This window comes from Mustelus asterias, chromosome 26, assembly GCF_964213995.1.
Source record: "Mustelus asterias chromosome 26, sMusAst1.hap1.1, whole genome shotgun sequence".
In the NCBI taxonomy this organism is placed as follows: domain Eukaryota; kingdom Metazoa; phylum Chordata; class Chondrichthyes; order Carcharhiniformes; family Triakidae; genus Mustelus; species Mustelus asterias.
Window position 1 is genome coordinate 21,434,450 of NC_135826.1, and position 19,315 is coordinate 21,453,764.

The 19,315-nt window shown below is 48.6% G+C and overlaps 1 protein-coding gene across 2 annotated transcripts in view; it reads right to left on the reverse strand.

The window, feature by feature from the left end:
* The window catches only part of LOC144479507 (transducin-like enhancer protein 1), a 230,071-nt gene that overhangs the window by 58,733 nt on the left and 152,023 nt on the right, over nt 1–19,315 (reverse strand). For both annotated transcript variants that reach the window (XM_078198239.1, XM_078198240.1), the window contains one exon: nt 8,393–8,497. In XM_078198239.1, the coding sequence (XP_078054365.1) occupies nt 8,393–8,497 (105 nt within the window). The remainder of the gene's footprint in view (nt 1–8,392; nt 8,498–19,315) is intronic.

Genomic DNA, 19,315 nt, shown 5'->3' on the forward strand with positions numbered 1-19,315 from the left:
TCCCACCCAGGCCCTATTCCCGTAACCCCAAGTATTTACCCTGCTAATCCCACTGACACTAGGATCAATTTAGCATGGCCAATCCACCTAACCCGCACATCTTTGGGCTGTGGAAGGAAACCGGAGCACCCGGAGGAAACCCACACAGACACGGGGAGAATGTGCAGACTCCACACAGACAGTCACCCGAGGGCGGAACTGAACCCGGGCCCCTGGCACTGTAAGGCAGCAGTGCTAACCACTGTGCCCACCCCAAACTGAGCCAGAATTGTGGACAATTTGATGTTTTTACTCCAGTCCCAGTGCGGAGTCGGGTCAGAATGTCAAAACTCATTTCACCGTGCCCCCAGCTGCAACAAACCAGGCTGGGCTGGATTCAAGAACAACTTCCTGAGGTTAAAAATAGCACAAAACCACCCTGGGTTTTCTTTCAAATTTAAACCATGGGGGGGAGGGTTGGGGCTTAATCACTTTGCTTAAACTGCAAAATATGCAATAAAATCTATAGTCGCTGGAATAAACTAAAAATAGAGGAGCTATATTAGATAAAGGATTTTCCATTTTAACTCGAAGCTGCTGGCTTCAAATTCAGATCCTACGGTGATGATCAGACAATTTAATTATGATGAAAGCAATACCCAAGGCTAACTCACTGCAGTGAAGGGATTGTGAAGCAGGGAATGGAATACACATGTTCAAAAAGATTTGTGACTATCATAGAATCATTTAGTGCAGAAGAGGCCCTTCAGCCCATCGAGTCTGCACTGACACGCGAGAAACACCTGAGCTCCCACCTAATCCCATTTACCAGCACTTGGCCCATAGCCCTGAATGTTATGATGTGCCAAGTGCTCATCCAGGTACTTTTTAAAAGATGTGAGGCAATCCCCCCCCCACCCTCCCAGGCAGCACATTCCAGACCGTCACCACCCTCTGGGTAAAAAAGGTTTGCCTCACATCTCCCCTAAACTTCCTGTCTCTGACCTTGGATCTATGCCCCCTCGTGACTGACCCTTCAACTAAAGGGAACAGCTGCTCCTTATCCACTCTGTCTGTGCCCCTCAAAATCTTGTACACCTCGATCAGGTCGCTCCTCAGTCTTCTCTGCTCCAACGAAAACAACCCAAGCCTATCCAACCTCTCTTCCTAACTTAAATGTTCCATCACAGGCAGCACCCTGGTAAATCTCCTCTGCACCTTGATGATCAGTGAGAAAGATAACCTCCATAAATTAAGTAATGAGGGGTCCAAACTCAGGATTAGTAATCAAAGCGGCGAGGGGTTGGGAAACAGGAAAGGTTAGTGTTGTGGTGGCCATGGAGGACACGGGGGAATCATCAATACATCTCTCCCCATGGGCTTTGTCGGGTACGAGATTCCCTATTAAGCGAGCGGCGGATGGCCAAATGAGCTGTAGCTTAAACCCACGCTCACAGGCTGGTCTGGTTATCGTAGGCCCGGAGTTTAGGACCAGCGTTGCTGTAAGCCGCGGCCTTTTCTTTTATGTTAAACCAAACAGTGTGACACTGGAAGACTGGCCCCGGAGGGGGGGATTATTACACTAGAAAAGAATTTTCTTATTCAAAGGGTTCTTAAAGATATGAATCTTCTCAAAACAAACAAAAAAACCCTGGGTTGCTGTCCAAGTTGGAAAGGAATAAAGCAAACACTTGAAGGCGAGGACTGAACTAGGAGCATGTGATTGAAACAGAGGCCTTCCTCGATTGCCCGGGTGAACGCTGCCAAACTGCAGCATCTCGCATCTGTGTGTTATTTGTTCATGGGACTTCCACTCTGATTGGCCGAGGCTTTGCCCTGTAGAACTGAACCTGCAAATGGCTATCACTTATTTTGTTTTTCTGAAACAGGCCCGAGGCAAAAAGACATTTTGCCGATCACACAAATGTGATGTGGCACAGGAATTCCAGTGGTCGGGATTGGGGGCGGGGGGAGAGTGGGCTGGCTCTGGAGCAGGGGCCGGAAGCAGGCCTCGGAGCGTGGGTGGGTGAGTGTGTGCGTTCGAGAGAGGGCGAGGGTGTGCATTTGACAGAGAGGGACGTGCACCCCACGCACCCCGGACATACTCTTCTTCCACCAGGAAAAAGATACAAAAAATCTGAGGTCACGTACCAGCCGACTCAAGAACAGCTTCTTCCCTGCTGCCATCAGACTTTGAATGGACCGGCCTTATTTTAAGTTGATCTTTATCTACACCTTCTCCTTTCCTTCACCTGTGTTTGGTCTGCATAGCGCACAAGAAACAATATTTTTCACTGTATACCAATTAGCTGGCGAATGGTTTTGTGACTCTGTGCCTCTTCCTGATTCCTAATCTGTGTCGATGAAGCTCGAAGAGACTCGTTTACATTTGATTTTTGTGTTTGCACCTATTTCGCAGCATAAAGCGGGTGGGGAGGTTAACATTATGAGAATGCCTGGGGTTCCCCGATGTTCTTGGGAGGGTACTAGGGGTTCCACAGCTCAAAAGGTTTGCAAAAACCCGAACGAGTGCATTCTCTATAGCAATGTCTCTACCAATTAGAAGCCAATGTTTCTCCCAATCAGAAGCCAATGCCTCTATCAGAGGCTTCTGGCTAATCAATCATAAAACAATATTTATATATGCTAAACCAACACTTGTTCAGCCTCAACGAGGACACTATGCCCAATCTGGGCACTACACAAGGAAGGGTGGGAAGGCATTAGAGAGAAAACAGAAAAGATTTACGAGAGGTTCCAGGGATACAGCTACAAGGATAGATTTGAGGAGTTGGGAGTTGTTCCCTTCAGAAAAGATTTAAAAGGCGATTTGACAGAGATATTCAAAATCAGGAGCAGCCTGGACACAGTGGATAAGGGGCAACTGTTCCCATTGGTGGAAGGATTCTAGAAAGGTGAAAGGACCACAGGGGATATGAGGAAAAACTCTTTGATACAATGAGTAAGAAGAATCAGGAATGCACTGTCTGAGAGGCATATTCATTCAAGCTTTCAAAGGGGAATTGGATAACTATCTGAAGAGAAAGATTTGCAGGGTTGTAGGGAGTAGAAGGAGTAACAACATTACTAACTCTTAGAGTAAGCCGGTGTCGACACTGTGCTGTAACCATTGGCTGATTCTGTGCAAAAGAAAAGCAGTTGTCAGAAGGAGTGCTATATTTCAGAGCTTTCCAAGTATCAATGGGTGACCTGTCTACATCCAATTTTTCAGTGGAGTTTATAGCACACTTTACTCACAAGATGGCAGCGCAGAACTATTTATTTGCAGCCGGATAACCACACAGCAGAGTTTGTATTCATGAGCAGCACAATCGGGCCACTGCAAGTTAATACACTACACCATTCACACTTTAACCTCAGCTGTAGATTTCTCACGCCCCCTTCTCCAACCGCGACTCGTCTGTAAAAGCAGACACGTGATGGGGGTCACTTTTCTGCCTCACAGCTGAAGCAACATTGACTGGGAAGCGTTCTGTTCTTACACAACCACCAGCGACAAGTTCACACCCACTTGGAAAACGGATTCCAACGCCGCATTAAGAGGAAGCGCCGCAATCTTGAGACAGCACTCAGAGCCCCAGGCACGGGGGTCCAGTTGCGCAGGACACAGGCTCCTCCCTCCAGACTTGGCTCTGGGGTTGCCAATCCTTTAGGATTGCCCTGGAGCCTCCAGGAATTTAAGGTTAACCCCCAGGACACTGTCCTGAGCAAAGAAAGAAAATCGCTGAGAAATCTGAATGGAAACTTTAGATTTTTGGGAAACGTCCGTGACTTAAATGTCAAAATATCAGAGATGGGCAAAATTGATTGACCCATCATCATCCAACTGAGTAACAGGGTCTGGTCTTGTAGCTCTCGGTCTGAAGAGACTGTGGGCCCGATTTTACCATTGCGTCGGGCCCGTTTTCGGGAGCGAAAACATGGTAAAGTCGGGTGTGAGGCCATTAACGCGATCTGCGCCCGCGTCCATGCAGATGAACACTTTACCAAGGCCCAGGAATGGCCGCCATCCGATTCGCGCCTGAAACGGGTGCAACGGCGATTTAAATACATTTACATGCATTTAAATTGAATTAATGAACTGCCCGCCCAACTTTATCAGCATTTCCCCCTTTACCACCGCATTTGCCGATCCGGAATTGCGCCGAAATGGACATGCTGAATAAAAGTCTGTTTCGGGCGCTCCAGCTGCTGAAGAGGTAAGTTCAGATTGGTGGTGGGGGGAGGAGGGAGGCGGGCCAGATTGTTCTCTGGTTGGGGGGGGGGGGGGGGGGGGGGGGGGAGGAGAGGCGGGTAAGATCGCTGGTTGGGGGGTCCGCTGCCACTCTGCGGACGATCGGTGTGAGGGAAAGGGGGCAGAGGGTCGCGATCGGTCTGGGTAGCGGGTGGGTGGATAATGGGGACAGTGATGTCTGTGGGGACCATCACTCCCGCTGTTCGCTCCTGTGTCGCTTTCTCCGCTTTCTGCGGCCCGGGAGGGATCTGACACCGGCCCGCTTTTTCAAATTCTTTTCCTCACTGCGCATGCACAGTTCAGAGCTCCGATCGTTTCGGGCATGCTAAGCCCCGCCCACAGCGCGATTCAGACCTGCGACTTTTTTTTCAGGCTAAGTGCGTAGGAGGCGCTTGCGAGCAGATTTCCAAGTCGGATCTGAATTGCGCCCAGATTCAGCACTTAGAATGAAAATGGTAAAATCGGGCCCTGTATCACAAGGCTGGAAGACCATAGAATCCCTACAGTGCAGAAGGAGGCCATTTGGCCCGTCGAGCCTGGACCGGTCACAATCCCACCCAGGTCCTATTCCCGTAACCCTCCATATTTACCCTGCTAATCCCCCTGACACTAGGGTCAATTTAACTTGGCCAATCAACCTAACCCGCACATCTTTGGACTGTGGGAGGAAACTGGAGCAAACCCACGTGGACATGGGGAGAATGTGCAAACTCCACACAGACAGTGATCCGAGGCCAGAATTGAACCCAGGTCTCTGGTGCTGTGAGGCAGCAGTGCTAACCACTGTGCTACCGTCCCGCTGCCCATGTGCAGGTTAGGTGCATTGGCTATACTAAATTGCCCCATAGTGTTGGGAAATGTGTAGGTTAGATGGATTAGCCAAAGCGGGTGACGGGGAGGGGCGGGTGGTGGTTTGCTGGGTAAGGTACTCCGTCAGTGAGTCAGTGCAGACCTGATGGGCTGAATGGCCTCTTCTGTAATGTAGGGATTCTATGAAGCATTGGGCAGAAAATGGTGGCGGTGTTAGCAAGGGGGGGGCAGTTGAACGAGAGATCGATTGAGGAAACCACCATTGAGGGCAGCCAGGAAGAAGCAGGAGGCAGTTGGGATTAATTGGATAGTTCTACTGAAGTGCCAGTACAGGCACATAGGGCTGAATGGCTCCTTTCTGTGCTGTTTTAGCTGTTGAATCTCTCGAGTCGGTGTAATCCTGCTCAGCCCAATTACTGAAAGCGGCTTTCACACGAAGCTTACTGTGATGTTATGCCAAGTTCAGAAGTACGAGTTACACAAAGCCTATACCTTAGAATACATTTCAATAGGGGCACCGAATGAAAGGACATCACGCCAAACCTTTACAAACCTCAGCTGGAGCGCTGCACACAATTCTCGGCACAACCCTTGAGAAAGAAAGTCACGGTCTTGCGAGGGAGTGAAGGAGGTATAACTGAAGTCCCTCATCTCTGGTATATGGAAAGGGGGGGAATCAGCTCAGAGAAACCGAATTCTGAGCTTTCTAGCACATTCTGTTTTCATCCCGCTCTCCCTGTGTCTGTGGGCAGCACGGTGGCACAGTGGTTAGCACCGCTGCCTCACAGTTCCAGGGATCCAGGTTCAATTCCAGCCTCAGGTCACTGACTGTGTGAAGGCTGTACATTCTGCCCGTGTCTGCGTGGGTTTCCTCCGGTTTCCCCCCATAGTCTCCCATCAAATCTGCACTGACCATCTGACAGAGTATCTTACCCAGGCCCTCTCCCCCATCCTATCCCCGTAACCCCGCACATTTCCGATGGCCAATCCACCTAATCTGCACATCTTAGGATGGCACGTAGCGCAGCAGGGTGGCACAGTGGGTTAGCACTGCAGCCTCGTAGCGCCAGGGACCTGGATTCGATTCCCGGCTTGGGTCACTGTCTGTGCGGAGTCTGCACGTTCTCCCTGTGTCTGCGTGGGTTTCCTCCGGGTGCTCCGGTTTCCTCCCACAGTCCGAAAGACGTGCTGGTTGGGCGCATTGACCAAAAAGGTGCCGGAGTGTGGCGACTAGGGGAATTTCACAGTAACTTCATTGCAGCGTTAATGTAAGCCTTACTTGTGACTAATCAATAAATAAGTAAATAGGGCACTAAGGGTCAATTTAGCATGACGAATCAACATAACCTGCACAGCTTTGGATTGTGGGAAGAAGCCGGATCACCTGAAGGAAACCCACGGAGGGGAATGTGCAAACTCCATACATACAATGGCCGGTATTGAACCCGTGTCCCTGGCACTGAGAGGCAGCAGTGCTAACCACTGGACAGTGGTAAGAGCCAGCAACAGCACACTCAAATAAATATCCTCCTTCTGTGCTGTTACATGATATGATTTTAGATGTTATTTCACACTCTGTCCGATCTCTCATCCAGGCAGTTGTTATTCCTGTCAGAGCACAGAAGAAGGGATGACGTACGACGCAACTTTGAGGGGAATATAGATTTCTTGGTTCAATCCTTACCCAACTATCTAGTGCACTCACACTCGCACACACGCACACAAAGAGCGAGGTTGTACATCAAGGGATGGCTCAAAGTCCACTTGGGAGTGTCATAAATGAGGCTGCCTTTGAAGAACAGTTTTGTTTTTAGCAAAGCAAAGAATTGCGTAAACAATGAACAAAATACAAATGGGAAATGATTTGGCCATATGGAAAAAAGGGGAAAAAACAATTAAACTAACAACCAACATTACAGCCATTTCCTGGTGACGGGGGTTCAAGTACACAATGGAAATAAGTGGAAGTCAAAAGGACAAAGACATGGGGTGGAAGCAGTAAAAAGGGACCATGTCAAATCAGACCGTTCCCCCTTCAGTACAGGACTGAATGCTTGTCTCGGTCTCTCTCCTGGAGGAGATTTTGTCCTGGTGTTAAACAGCGAGTAGATTGTGCTGGGCACGTCAAAGGGCAATGTGAAAAACCTGAGGGCTTATGGGCTTCCCAATGTCTCAAACAAAATTATTTTCCATTCATCAGATCACTGAGTCATATCACTGCGTTTAACCAGTTCAGGAAGAGAAGAAGTCTGTGCATCAACAGTGCCCGATGATTTACTTTTCAAATCACACTGATGGTAATATATTACCTTATTAAAATCCAACAGATAAATACTGCACCAACATTTTCATTATCTGTTGGAAGCTGTTCAGCTGCAATGAATGGTTGAGATCTTTCTTAGAGTGTACAGGATTGAATGTAAATTGACCACAGGATGGCGAACACCTTAATGGATCAAGCCAGGACCTCACTGCTCCCAGGTCAGTTAACATAAAAGTTTATTAATCAGTATCACAAGTAAGGCTTACATTAACACTGCAATGAAGTTACTGTGAAAATCCCCTGGTCGTCACACTCCGGCGCCTGTTCGGGTACACTGAGGGAGAATTTAGCATGGCCAATGCACCTAACCAGCATATCTTCATTGCAGTGGCAACGTAAGCTGACTTGAGACACTAATAAATAGATAAACTTAAACTTAGAACATAGAACAGTACAGCACAGAACAGGCCCTTCGGCCCACGATGTTGTGCCGGGCTTTATCTGAAACCAAGATCAAGCTATCCCACTCCCTATCATCCTGGTCTGCTCCATGTGCCTATCCAATAACCGCTTAAATGTTCCTAAAGTGTCTGACTCCACTATCACTACAGGCAGTCCATTCCACACCCCAACCACTCTCTGCGTAAAGAACCTACCTCTGATATCCTTCCTATGTCTCCCACCACGAACCCTATAGTTATGCCCCCTTGTAATAGCTCCATCCACCCGAGGAAATAGTCTTTGAACGTTCACTCTATCTATCCCCTTCATCATTTTATAAACCTCTATTAAGTCTCCCCTCAGCCTCCTCCGCTCCAGAGAGAACAGCCCTAGCTCCCTCAACCTTTCCTCATAAGACCTACCCTCCAAACCAGGCAGCATCCTGGTGAATCTCCTCTGCACTCTTTCCAGCGCTTCCACATCCTTCTTATAGTGAGGTGACCAGAACTGCACACAATATTCCAAATGTGGTCTCACCAAGGTCCTGTACAGTTGCAGCATAACCCCACGGCTCTTAAACTCCAACCCCCTGTTAATAAAAGGTGCCGGAGAAAGACCCAAAATGCCAAAAACATTCGACCTACATAATCGTTAACTGAATCACGCTCCTCGGTCTTCTTCTTCTTCAGATGGTTGGGATATTCGTTGGAGTTCCTTGGTTTGTCGCCATTGGATGAGTGCACGGAGCTCTGTAAGAGACAAATAAAATAAAGGCAATCGGAACAAGTTCTGGCTGTGATTCACGCAGGTCAAAGGATTTCAGGCCAAGGATTTCCTCGGCATCTCAAACCCCAGGCAGCAACACAATATTACTTTTCGTACTCTGCAGGCAACATTTCAAGTGGAAGATTTCAGAAAGGAAGAGATTTGGAATTCTTCCCTTCCAATTGTATCCTGCTTCCAAAACTCCCATGACAGGAAGAAGCCATTCAGCCCATCGAGCTGATGTCAGCTCTTTGGAATGCACACTCCCATCTTTCTCCCTCCCTCCTAGATGAGTACATGGAGCTTAATAGGATGGAGGGTTATAAGTAGGTCTAGAAGGTAGGGATGTGTTCGGCACAACTTGTGGGCCGAAGGGCCTGTTTGTGCTGTAGTTTTTCTATGTTTCTATGTTTCTAAAACCCAGCCTTGCAATTTTCCCCAATATACATCCAATTCCCTTCTACAAGTCTCTGTTTGAATCAGAATCCGCCTCCACCACCCTTTAAGGCATCGCATTCCAACTCCTGAAGGCATTAGCCCATTAAAAGTTGGCGGCCTTCCCATACCACAAACATGTTTATCTTCCACAGAAAGTCGAGGCAACGTGGAATTAGATTTCCAGCAGAAAATGGGCAGAAACGTCCAGCCCAAAAGTATGCTGTCAGACTGTGAGAGGCATCGCAACAGTGATGGGATTTCTGCCCTCGTCCTATGTGCCGCACGTAGACTTCCTAGTTAGGATTCAATGGGCAGCAATCACAAGCCAAACTCTCACCAACTGACTGGTTCACCCGATACTGCTGGCACAGTGCCATTTGGGCAAAAGAGTCAGCTGTTTGACCAGTCGAGTTCATGCCAGTTGCCTGAGGAATTAATATGGAAGGATTTCTTTTGGATAGCGCCTTGGGATTTAAAAAAAATACCCAGTTGGAGTGCCAAATTTGGCCTGTCAGCTACGACTCTCACCAACTTTTACGGATGCACCATAGAAAGCATTCTTTCTGGTTGTATCACAGCTTGGTACGGCTCCTGCTCTGCCCAAGAACGCAAGGAGCTACAAAAGGTCATGAATGTAGCCCAATCCATCTCGCAAACCAGCCTCCCATCCATTGACTCAGCCTCGGCAAAGCAGCCAGCATAATTAAGGACCCCACGAACCCCGGACATTCTCTCTGCCACCTTCTTCCTTCGGGAAAAAGATACAAAAGTCCGAGGTCACGTACCAACTGACTCAAGACCAGCTTCTTCCCTGCTGCCGTCAGACTTTTGACTGGACCTACCTTGCATTAAGTTGATCTTTCTCTACACCCTAGCTGACTGTAACACTACATTCTGCACCCTCTCCTTTCCTTCTCTATGAATGGTATGCTTTGCAATAGTGCGCAAGAAACAATACTTTTCGTTGTATGTTAATACATGTGACAATAATAAATCAAATCAAATGGCGTCAAGTAAATGGCGGCTCCTGCAGTAACACATGCATCCCCTCAGGGTGGTAGTACCACTCTAAATTAGGAACTCAAGTGCACTCTCTGTGCCTCTGCTGCGTGACTCAAACCCATGACCTCTCAATCCTGTGGGTGGGTGCTTCTTGGTCCAGAGGCCTTGGGTCCCACATCAAGCAGTGAACCCACTGAGCCACCAGCATAGCTCCTAGCAAATATTGCGGCATAGTTTACATTTATCTATTAGTGTCACAAGTCGGCTTACATTAACACTGCAATGAAGTTACTGTGAAGATCCCCTAGTCGTCACACTCTGGCACCTGTTCGGGTACACCGATGGAGAATTTAGCATGGCCCAATGCACCTAACCCGCACATCTTTCGGACTGTGGGAGGAAACCGGAGCACCCGGAGGAAACCCATGCAGACACGGGGAGAGCGTGCAGCCTCCGCGCAGGCAGTGACCCAAGCCGGGAATCGAACCCTGGGTCCCTAGCGCTGTGAGGTAGCAGTGCTAACCACTGTGCCACCGTGCCGCATAGTGAAATCTTAGAGGAAATGAGATTCTACAAGAATAGTTCTGATTAGACATTTCTTTATTCAATATTACAGCATTATGTACTTTTGCTCTCATTCAGTTTACAACAATAGGAATGAGGAGCAAGAATACCTGGGGGAGGATAAAGTTAACTAGTAGTGGAGTGAAAGTTTATCCATTGAAAAAAGAAGTCAACCGGGAAACAATCCAATTACCAGAGTGTCAAACCCCATTTGGACAGGGATTTCCAAAAGACCATTTAGCATTTGGCAGCTCAAGTCATGATAAAAGCCAATTATGGCAGATGCTAGAATCTGGAACCAAAAGAGAAAATGCTGGAAAATCTCAGCAGGCCTGGCAGCATCTGTAAGGAGAGAAAAGAGCTGATGTTTCATGTCCAGATGATCCTTTGTCAAAGCCTGGGATGGCTTCCCCTCTTCGAACGAACCCTTCGCCCAAAAACTACACTTAACTCCTTGAAAACATTCAATGTTTTGGACTCAACTGCTTCCTGTGGTACGGTAGCACAGCGTGGGGCGGCACGGTAGCACAGTGGTTAGCACTGCTGCTTCACAGCTCCAGGGATCTGGGTTCGATTCCCGGCTTGGGTCACTGTCTGTGTGGAGTTTGCACATTCTCCTCGTGTCTGCGTGGGTTTCCTCCGGGTGCTCCGTTTCCTCCCCCAGTCCAAAGATGTGCGGGTTAGGTTGATTGGCCAGGCTTAAATTGCCCCTTAGTGTCCTGAGATGCATAGGCAGAGGGATTAGTGGGTAAAATATGTAGGGACATGGGGGTAGGGCCTGGGTGGGATTATGGTCGGTGCAGACTTGATGGGCCGAATGGTCTCTTTCTGTACTGTAGGGTTTCTATGATTTCTGTGGTAGTGAATTCCACAGGCTCACCACTCTCTGGGTGAAGAAATTTGTCTTCATCTCCATCCTAAACGGTTTAACCCACACCCTTGGACTACGATCCCAGATTCAGGACACCCTGACCATCGGGAACATCCTTCATGCATCTACCTTGTCTAATCCCGTAGGTTTTTATGATATCTCCCCATATTCTTTTGAACTCCAGTGAGTGTCATCCTAACCGACTCAATCTCTCCTCATACATCAGTCCTGCCATCCCAGGAATCAGTCTGATAAACCATCTCTGCATTCTCGCCGGAGCAAGAACATCCTTCCTCAGATAAGGAGACCTAAACTGCGGAACCTCTGAAAATAGCAGATCGCTGACAAATTTCCTTCAGGAAATACCAAATGCAACCAGAATGAGAGAGGTCAAACATGTCGCCACACTTCTCTGTAACCCAGCACGTGTGCCCGGAAGTCCACTTGGTTGCATTGTCTGCATTCTAAAGCAGAGCAGCTGCCATTTACAAGATTCAAGGTCCTTTTCAAAAGCGCACACAGCCACTGAACCAGACGTCTGTACATTGCGCTGACTGCTGCTGTCTGCACTGCTGAAGAGAAAAGAGAGATCTTTACTGTAGCGGAGAGACTCCAGAATGGCCACAGGTCTCACTTACAGCTCAAAGCACTCTGGATTTTCTCCAATCCAGTCACCAGTGGGAGGCATTAAGCATTTAACTCTTAAATCCAGAGTCAAGTCAGTCAGCATTTACGCAAGACTTAAGTCACACAGCGGAGTCAATGACAGACTCGCTGGAGTGCAAACCCTCCAAATAAACTGGAGCTGTAGGAGAGTTAGCACCATGACTTTCTGCAGAGGTTTAGTGAAGTGACTCAGGCAGTGGTTAAGTACTTCACTGTTTGGCTACTTCATTTACCCATGTAAGACCGATCTTGGTCACCCACCAGATCCTAACCGCACCCCCCCCCTCCTCTCTCTGTTCCCTTTCTCTCCCCCATTCTCTCCCTCACCATCCTCCTCTTTCCCCCCTCCTCTCTCTCTTTCTCTCCCCTCCTCTCTCTCTTTCTCTCCCCTCTTCCTCCTCTCTCTACCCCTCTCTTTCTCTCCCCCCCATTCCTCTCCCCTCCTCCGCCCACATCCTCTCCACCACCACCCACCACCCCCCCCCCAAACTAGCTCAAAGCCATGCCAGGGCACACTGGCAGCAGTCAGCATTGCGTTTGATTGTCAGCAGTTCAGAATCAGAGCGTAGGAATCAGTCAGTGCTCCTGTGGGGTCCTCTGGACAGCTTCTCGCCGCCGGTTTCTGCTCAGAGGCCAAGAAACTAGGCCACAGCCGCAGCAACAAAACCTTAATTCATGAGAAATTAAATGTGCAGTGCGATCCAGCTTCAGGTGAATTGTGCAAGACTTTAACGCAAGCGGAGCTGGCAGGTCCCCTGGTCTGCCCTTTCAGTTTGGCTGTCTGCCAAGTGCTGAGAAGGAGCTCGGTGCTGACGCGGCCAGCACAGGCCTCAATTAAAACACATCTCTTTCCCTTACTCAGAATCTACCCTTTCCAGAAGTTGGATCATTGTTACAAAGGCAAAAGGGCAGATTTAGCCAAGCACGATGTAACCATTTAAAGGCTTAGCTTGTCAAAAACACAGTGGTTTGCACTGCTGCCTCACAGGGACCCGGGTTCAATTCCGGCCTTGGGTGACTGTCTGTGTGGAGTTTGCACATTCTCCCCGTGTCTGCGTGGGTTTCCTCCGGGTGCTCCGGTTTCCTCCCACAGTCCAAAGATGTGCGGGTTAGTCGGATTGGTTATGTTAAATTGCCTCTTAGTGTCCCAGTTTAGGAGGTATAGCGGGGTAAATGTGTGGGCTACCGGGATAGGGTGGTGTTTGGCCTGGGTAAGATGTTCTGTCAGAGAGTCGGTGTAGGCCAGACAATGTAAGAACGGCAGATTTCCTTCCCAAAAGGACATTAGTGAAGCAAATGGACTTTTATAACAACAGATACTAGTTTTATGGTCACCCTCACAGAGACTAGCTTTCAATTCCAGATTTATTAACTGAATTGAAGTTTCACCAGTAGTGGGATTTGAACCTGTGTCCCCCAGGTAATGGGCTTCTGCTTTACCATCATGCCACTATCTCTTAAAAAAGCTCAAGTGCTCCACCATTGATGGCTGCGTCTAGGCTTCAAGCTCTGAACATTCCCTTCCTAAACCTCTCCGCCTCACAACCTCTCTTCTTACATCAAGATGCTCTTTAAAACATACTTCTTTGACTACATTTTTGATCATTTGCCCCAATCTCCCCTCACGGGACATCATGTCAAAACTTTGCTTTAGAATGCTCATGAAACACCATGGACTGTTTCATTACGACAAAGGTGCTATATAAATGCAAGTTTTAGCAGATTCCTGATTCCACTATGGAATCATAGCATCGACAGTGCAGGAAGAGGCCATTTGGCCTATCAAGCCTGCACCGACAATAATTCCACCCAGTTACTGTCCTATCCCCATAATACCACATATTTAGCCTCCTGATCCCCCCCCCCCCCCCCACCGCCCCCCCGGGACATCAAGGGGCAATTTAGCATGGCCAATCAACCTAACCCACACATCTCAGGAGGAAACCGGAGCACCCGGAGGAAATCCCCGGGGAGGATGTTCAAACTCCGCACAGACAGTCACCCGAGGCCGGAATCGAACCCGGCTCCCTGGCGCTGTGAAGCAGCAGTGCTAACCAATGTGCCGCCCCCAATCACGGGCCCCTCCATCTTGACTCGACACCCCTTCCCCCACCGCCACGCCCCCCCCCCCCCCCCCCCACGCCCCACGCCCCCCCCCCCCCCCCCCCCCCCGATTGTTGCACGCACCAGTATTCCCTCTCGGCAATTTGGCCGGCTTCAGGGCAGGAAACGGAAGGAATGAGAGAGAAAGGAAAAAAAAAATCTAGGCTTTGGTGCCAAACTCAGCAGCGCTGTAAATCCCGGGACCCTTGCTTCTGAAGACATGCGGCTGCATCACTTTAACATTTAAAAGCCGTGTAGTCCTCAAGTGCGCAGTACTCCCATCATCAGCTGCAAACTGAAAATTGTTAATGGTTCCTTTACTGGCATGACTCACCCAGCTATTAAACAGCAGGAGCGGCATAATGTATCAAAACGGTGATATGTTTATTGGATCCCATTATACCTCACTGCGGCTCATTCAAATTACATCCCCTGGAGTGCTATAACATAAATTGATGCGATGAGGAGGGGGAAGGGTGGGGGAAAGAGAGAAGATGATGATCCGAAAGAGGTTTCCAGCTCCACTGTGTTTAGGTTTAAGAGTGACTTGCAACAGATGTATAAGCTCCTTCCCCAGCTAAGCTTATAAATAAAATGGAGCACTGGAAGCAAAGTGAACATTCATCTTTTAAGTTGCATAGAATCCCGACAGTGCAGAAGGAGGCCATTCGGCCCATCGAGTCTGCACCGACTCACAATCCCACCCCAGGCCTTATTCCCATGCATTTAACCTAGCCGGTCCCCATGACACGAAGGGGCAATTTAGCATGGCCAATCCACCTGACCCGCACATCTTTGGAGTGTGGGAGGAACCCGGAGCACCCGGAGGAAACCCACGCTGACACGGGGAGAACGTGCAAACTCCACACGGGCAGTGGCCCAAGCTGGGAATTGAACCCGGGTCCCTGGTGTTGTGAGGCTGCAGTGCTAATCACTGTGCCGCCCCGGGCGATAAGCAAGGCTAATGGATGCCTTGTTTAATTGGCATTCCATGTCAATCAAAAGCACAAAGAGTCTAAAAGAATTTAGTGGGAGCCTCAGACTTGTCCCACAGCGCACTCACTTTGCTCTTCAACTCTAAAAAAGCACTCAGGTCAAAACTGGAGAGTTGGTTAAAGTTTATTTATTAGTGTCACAAGTAGGCTTACATTCACACTGCAATGAAGTTACTGGGAAAATCCCCCAGCTGCCACACTACAGCGCCTGTTCAGGTACACTGAGGGAGAGGCAGCAGTGCTAACCCACTGTGCCACCGTAATGCCCCAATGGTTCAAGGTCTGAAAGTTTTGCTGCTGCTTTAAGTTTTGCTGATTTGGATCATGGCTTCTTCATACATCAGGGATTGAGGGCCAAGTTCAGCTGAATTCATTGTGTGCCACTCAAGTAAGAGAACCAGCACAGACACAATGGGCTGAATGGCCTGGGTGCTGTGTGTTCCCTTCCTATGTTTGCTCAATACAAACTTACCAATCTCACACATGGGACTGGTAAAGAAAACATAGGTTCGGTTTATTTGAAGGTTTAGTAACTTGCGCAGCAAACAGTTACTACAAAGATTCAACAGCTATTGTTAACCTGAAAGAACAGCTGCAGTTCCTTCCGACCACACGCTGTGAGCTAAACGGAAAACCCGTCTGCACAATGTCTTTGATTGGATTTATTGTCATATGTATTGGGATACAGTGAGAAGTATTGTTTTTTGCACGCTATATAGACAAAGCATACCATTCATAGAGAAGGTAAGGATAGGGTACAGAATGTAGTTACAGTCATAGCTAGGGTGCAGAGAAAGATCAATTTAATATAAGGTAGGTCCATTCAAAAGTCTGATGGCAGAGCATGGTGGCACAGTGGTTAGCACTGCTGTCTCACAGCGCTAGGGACCCGGGTTCAATTCCGACCATGGGTTACTATCTGTGTGAAGTCTGCACGTTCTCCCCGTGTCTGCGTGGGTTTCCTCTGGGTGTTCAGTTTCCTCCCACAGTCCAAAAGACGCGCTGATTAGGTGCATTGGCATTGCTAAATTCTCCCTCGGTGTACCCGAACAGGTGCTGGAGTGTGACAACTGGGGGATTTTCCCAGTAACTTCATTGCAGTGTTAATGTAAGCCTATTTGTGACACAAATAAATAAACATAAACCTCTCCATTGTCTGCTGGTCACATGATTTACATCCTGGCTATCCTGGGTGCCACGGTGGCACAGTGGTTAGCACTGCTGCCTCAAAGCTCCTGGGTTTAAGTACAGCCTCAGGTCACTGGCTGTGTGGAGTTTGCACATTCTCCCTTTGTCTGCGTGGGTTTCCTCCGGGTGCTCCGGTTTCCTCCCACTCTCCAAAGATGTGCAGGTTGGGTTGATTGGCCATTCTAAATTGCCTCTTAGTGTCAGGGGAAGTAGCAGGGTAAATATGTGGGGTTACAAGATAGGGCCTGGATGGGATTGTTGTCGGTGCGGACTCGATGGGCCAAATGGCCTCCTTCTGCACAGTAGGGATTCTATTTGCTCATTAGCATAGTATCTCCAAGCAATATCATAACACGATCCTTCTCTCTTCCCACCCCATTTAAAATTCATCTCCTCCTCTCCTGAAGGGTGCCAACTAACGCTAGCCAATGCACACCGAGGTTAGAACTTTACCAAGTGGAACACTTCAAAGGAAGGGTACAACGATTTGATTCAACCCCACAGAAAACTGGGCTGAGATTGGGTGGCTTTGGACCATGCTACACATTCAACTATACTTCAATCATTTAGCTCAGCACGTTGGCACAGTGGTTAGCACTGCTGCCTCACAGTGCCAGGGACTCGGGTTCAATTCCAGCCTTGGGTCACTGTCTGTGCGGAGTCTGCACATTCTTCCCAGTGTCTGCATGTGTTTCCTCCGGGTGCTCCGGTTTCCTTCCACAGTCCGAAGACGTGCAGTTAGGTTGATTGGTCGTGCTAAATTGCCTCTTAGGTGTCAGGGGATTGGCAGGGTAAATATCATAGAATCCTACTGTGCAGAAGGGGGCCACTCGGCCCATCGAGTCTGCACTGACCACAATCCCACCCAGGTCCTATCCCCATAAATCCATGCATCTACCCTAGCTAGTACCCCTAATAGGGTTACGGGAATAGGGCTTGGGTGGGATTGTGGTTGGTGCAGACTCGATGGGCTGAATGGCCTCATTCTGCGCTGTAGGATTCTATGATTTGGGTGAATCTGCCAACTTCTAAATCTCTTGCGCTCCACTCATCTTGACCAATGGTTAGCATTTTGTCTCCATCTAGGAACCAAATTGGGCCAGAAAACGCAACGGTAAAAACATAATAGTAGCAACATGGAGAAGAGGATAGGAAAATATAGGTGGCCCTTTTTAAAAAAAAAACATCATTGCCTTCAACCCAGTGAAGATACGACACAATGGTCCTAAATCTAAAAAATATATAGTTCTTCAAATCTTGCAAGTTACAGGAGTTGGAGATAAATTAAATCCGGAATGTGTTCAATTTGTTCGGTTCCTTCCCCTCTCCCCAACACTCACTTTGCAAATCAGAGAGACTATAGCGTCAGTGAGATCTGATTTGAAAAATGTGCACATGTTGGGGAGGAACAAATTAAGACCAGATGATAACTTCCTACGTTGAGACTACAAAAATGCATCAAGCTTCTTAGAAGTGCCTTTGAACTGAAAATATTAGGTTTTTGGATGCTGGTGGAACGGGGCTGTGGGGGCAACTAAACAAATTGTGGCTCACAAACCTTAAAGAGAAAAAAAAAGTGACAAGTTCCAGAATGTTCACTCCAAACGCCAGCCAGTAAACTGATGGTCGGGAGCCAGTGAATGATGCAGATGATGAAATATCTGCCAAAAAATCCAAGTGCAGCTGTTGATTCAACATCACTTCTGGCATTACTGAGGGTAATACATAAACAGGTCTTCACATGACCAGCCAAGAATGAAAGCCAAAGTCTCTCATTGCGGGACGTTTTGTCGAAGGCAATGCGAGTATTTGAGTAAAGTATCAGATTTAGTGCTTCAGAGGTGGATTAACACACACAGTCAGTGACACACACACACACACAGTGTCAGACACACACACACACACACACACAGTCAGACACGCACACACACACACACAGTCAGACACGCACACACACACAGTCAGTCAGACACGCACACGCACACACACACACACACACACACAGTCAGTGACACACACACACACACACACAGTCAGACACGCACACACACACAGTCAGTCAGACACGCACACACACACACAGTCAGTCAGACACGCACACACACACACAGTCAGTGACACACACACACACACAGTCAGTCAGACACGCACACACACAGTGTCAGACACACACACACACACTCTCAGTCAGACACGCACACACACACACACACAGTCAGACACGCACACACACACACACACAGTCAGACACGCACACACACACACACACAGTCAGACACGCACACACACACACACACAGTCAGACACGCACACACACACACACACAGTCAGACACGCACACACACACACACAGTCAGACACGCACACACACACACACAGTCAGACACGCACACACACACACACACACACACACACAGTCAGTCAGACACGCACACACACACAGTCAGTGACACACACACACACACACACAGTCAGTCAGACACGCACACACACACAGTCAGTCAGACACGCACACACACACACACACACAGTCAGTGACACACACACACAGTCAGTCAGACACGCTCACACACAGTCAGTCAGACACGCACACACAGTCAGTCAGACACGCACACACACACGGTCAGTCAGACACGCACACACACATGGTCAGTCAGACACGCACACACACACGGTCAGTCAGACACGCACACACACACGGTCAGTCAGACACGCACACACACACGGTCAGTCAGACACGCACACACACACGGTCAGTCAGACACGCACACACACACGGTCAGTCAGACACGCACACACACACGGTCAGTGATAGTGACACACAGTCAGTGACAGTCAGGCACACACACACTGTCTCTCACACACACCCAGTGTCTCACACACACACAGTGACACACACACACAGTGACACACACAGACACAGTCAGTCAGACACACACACACAGTCAGTCAGACACACACACACAGTCAGTCAG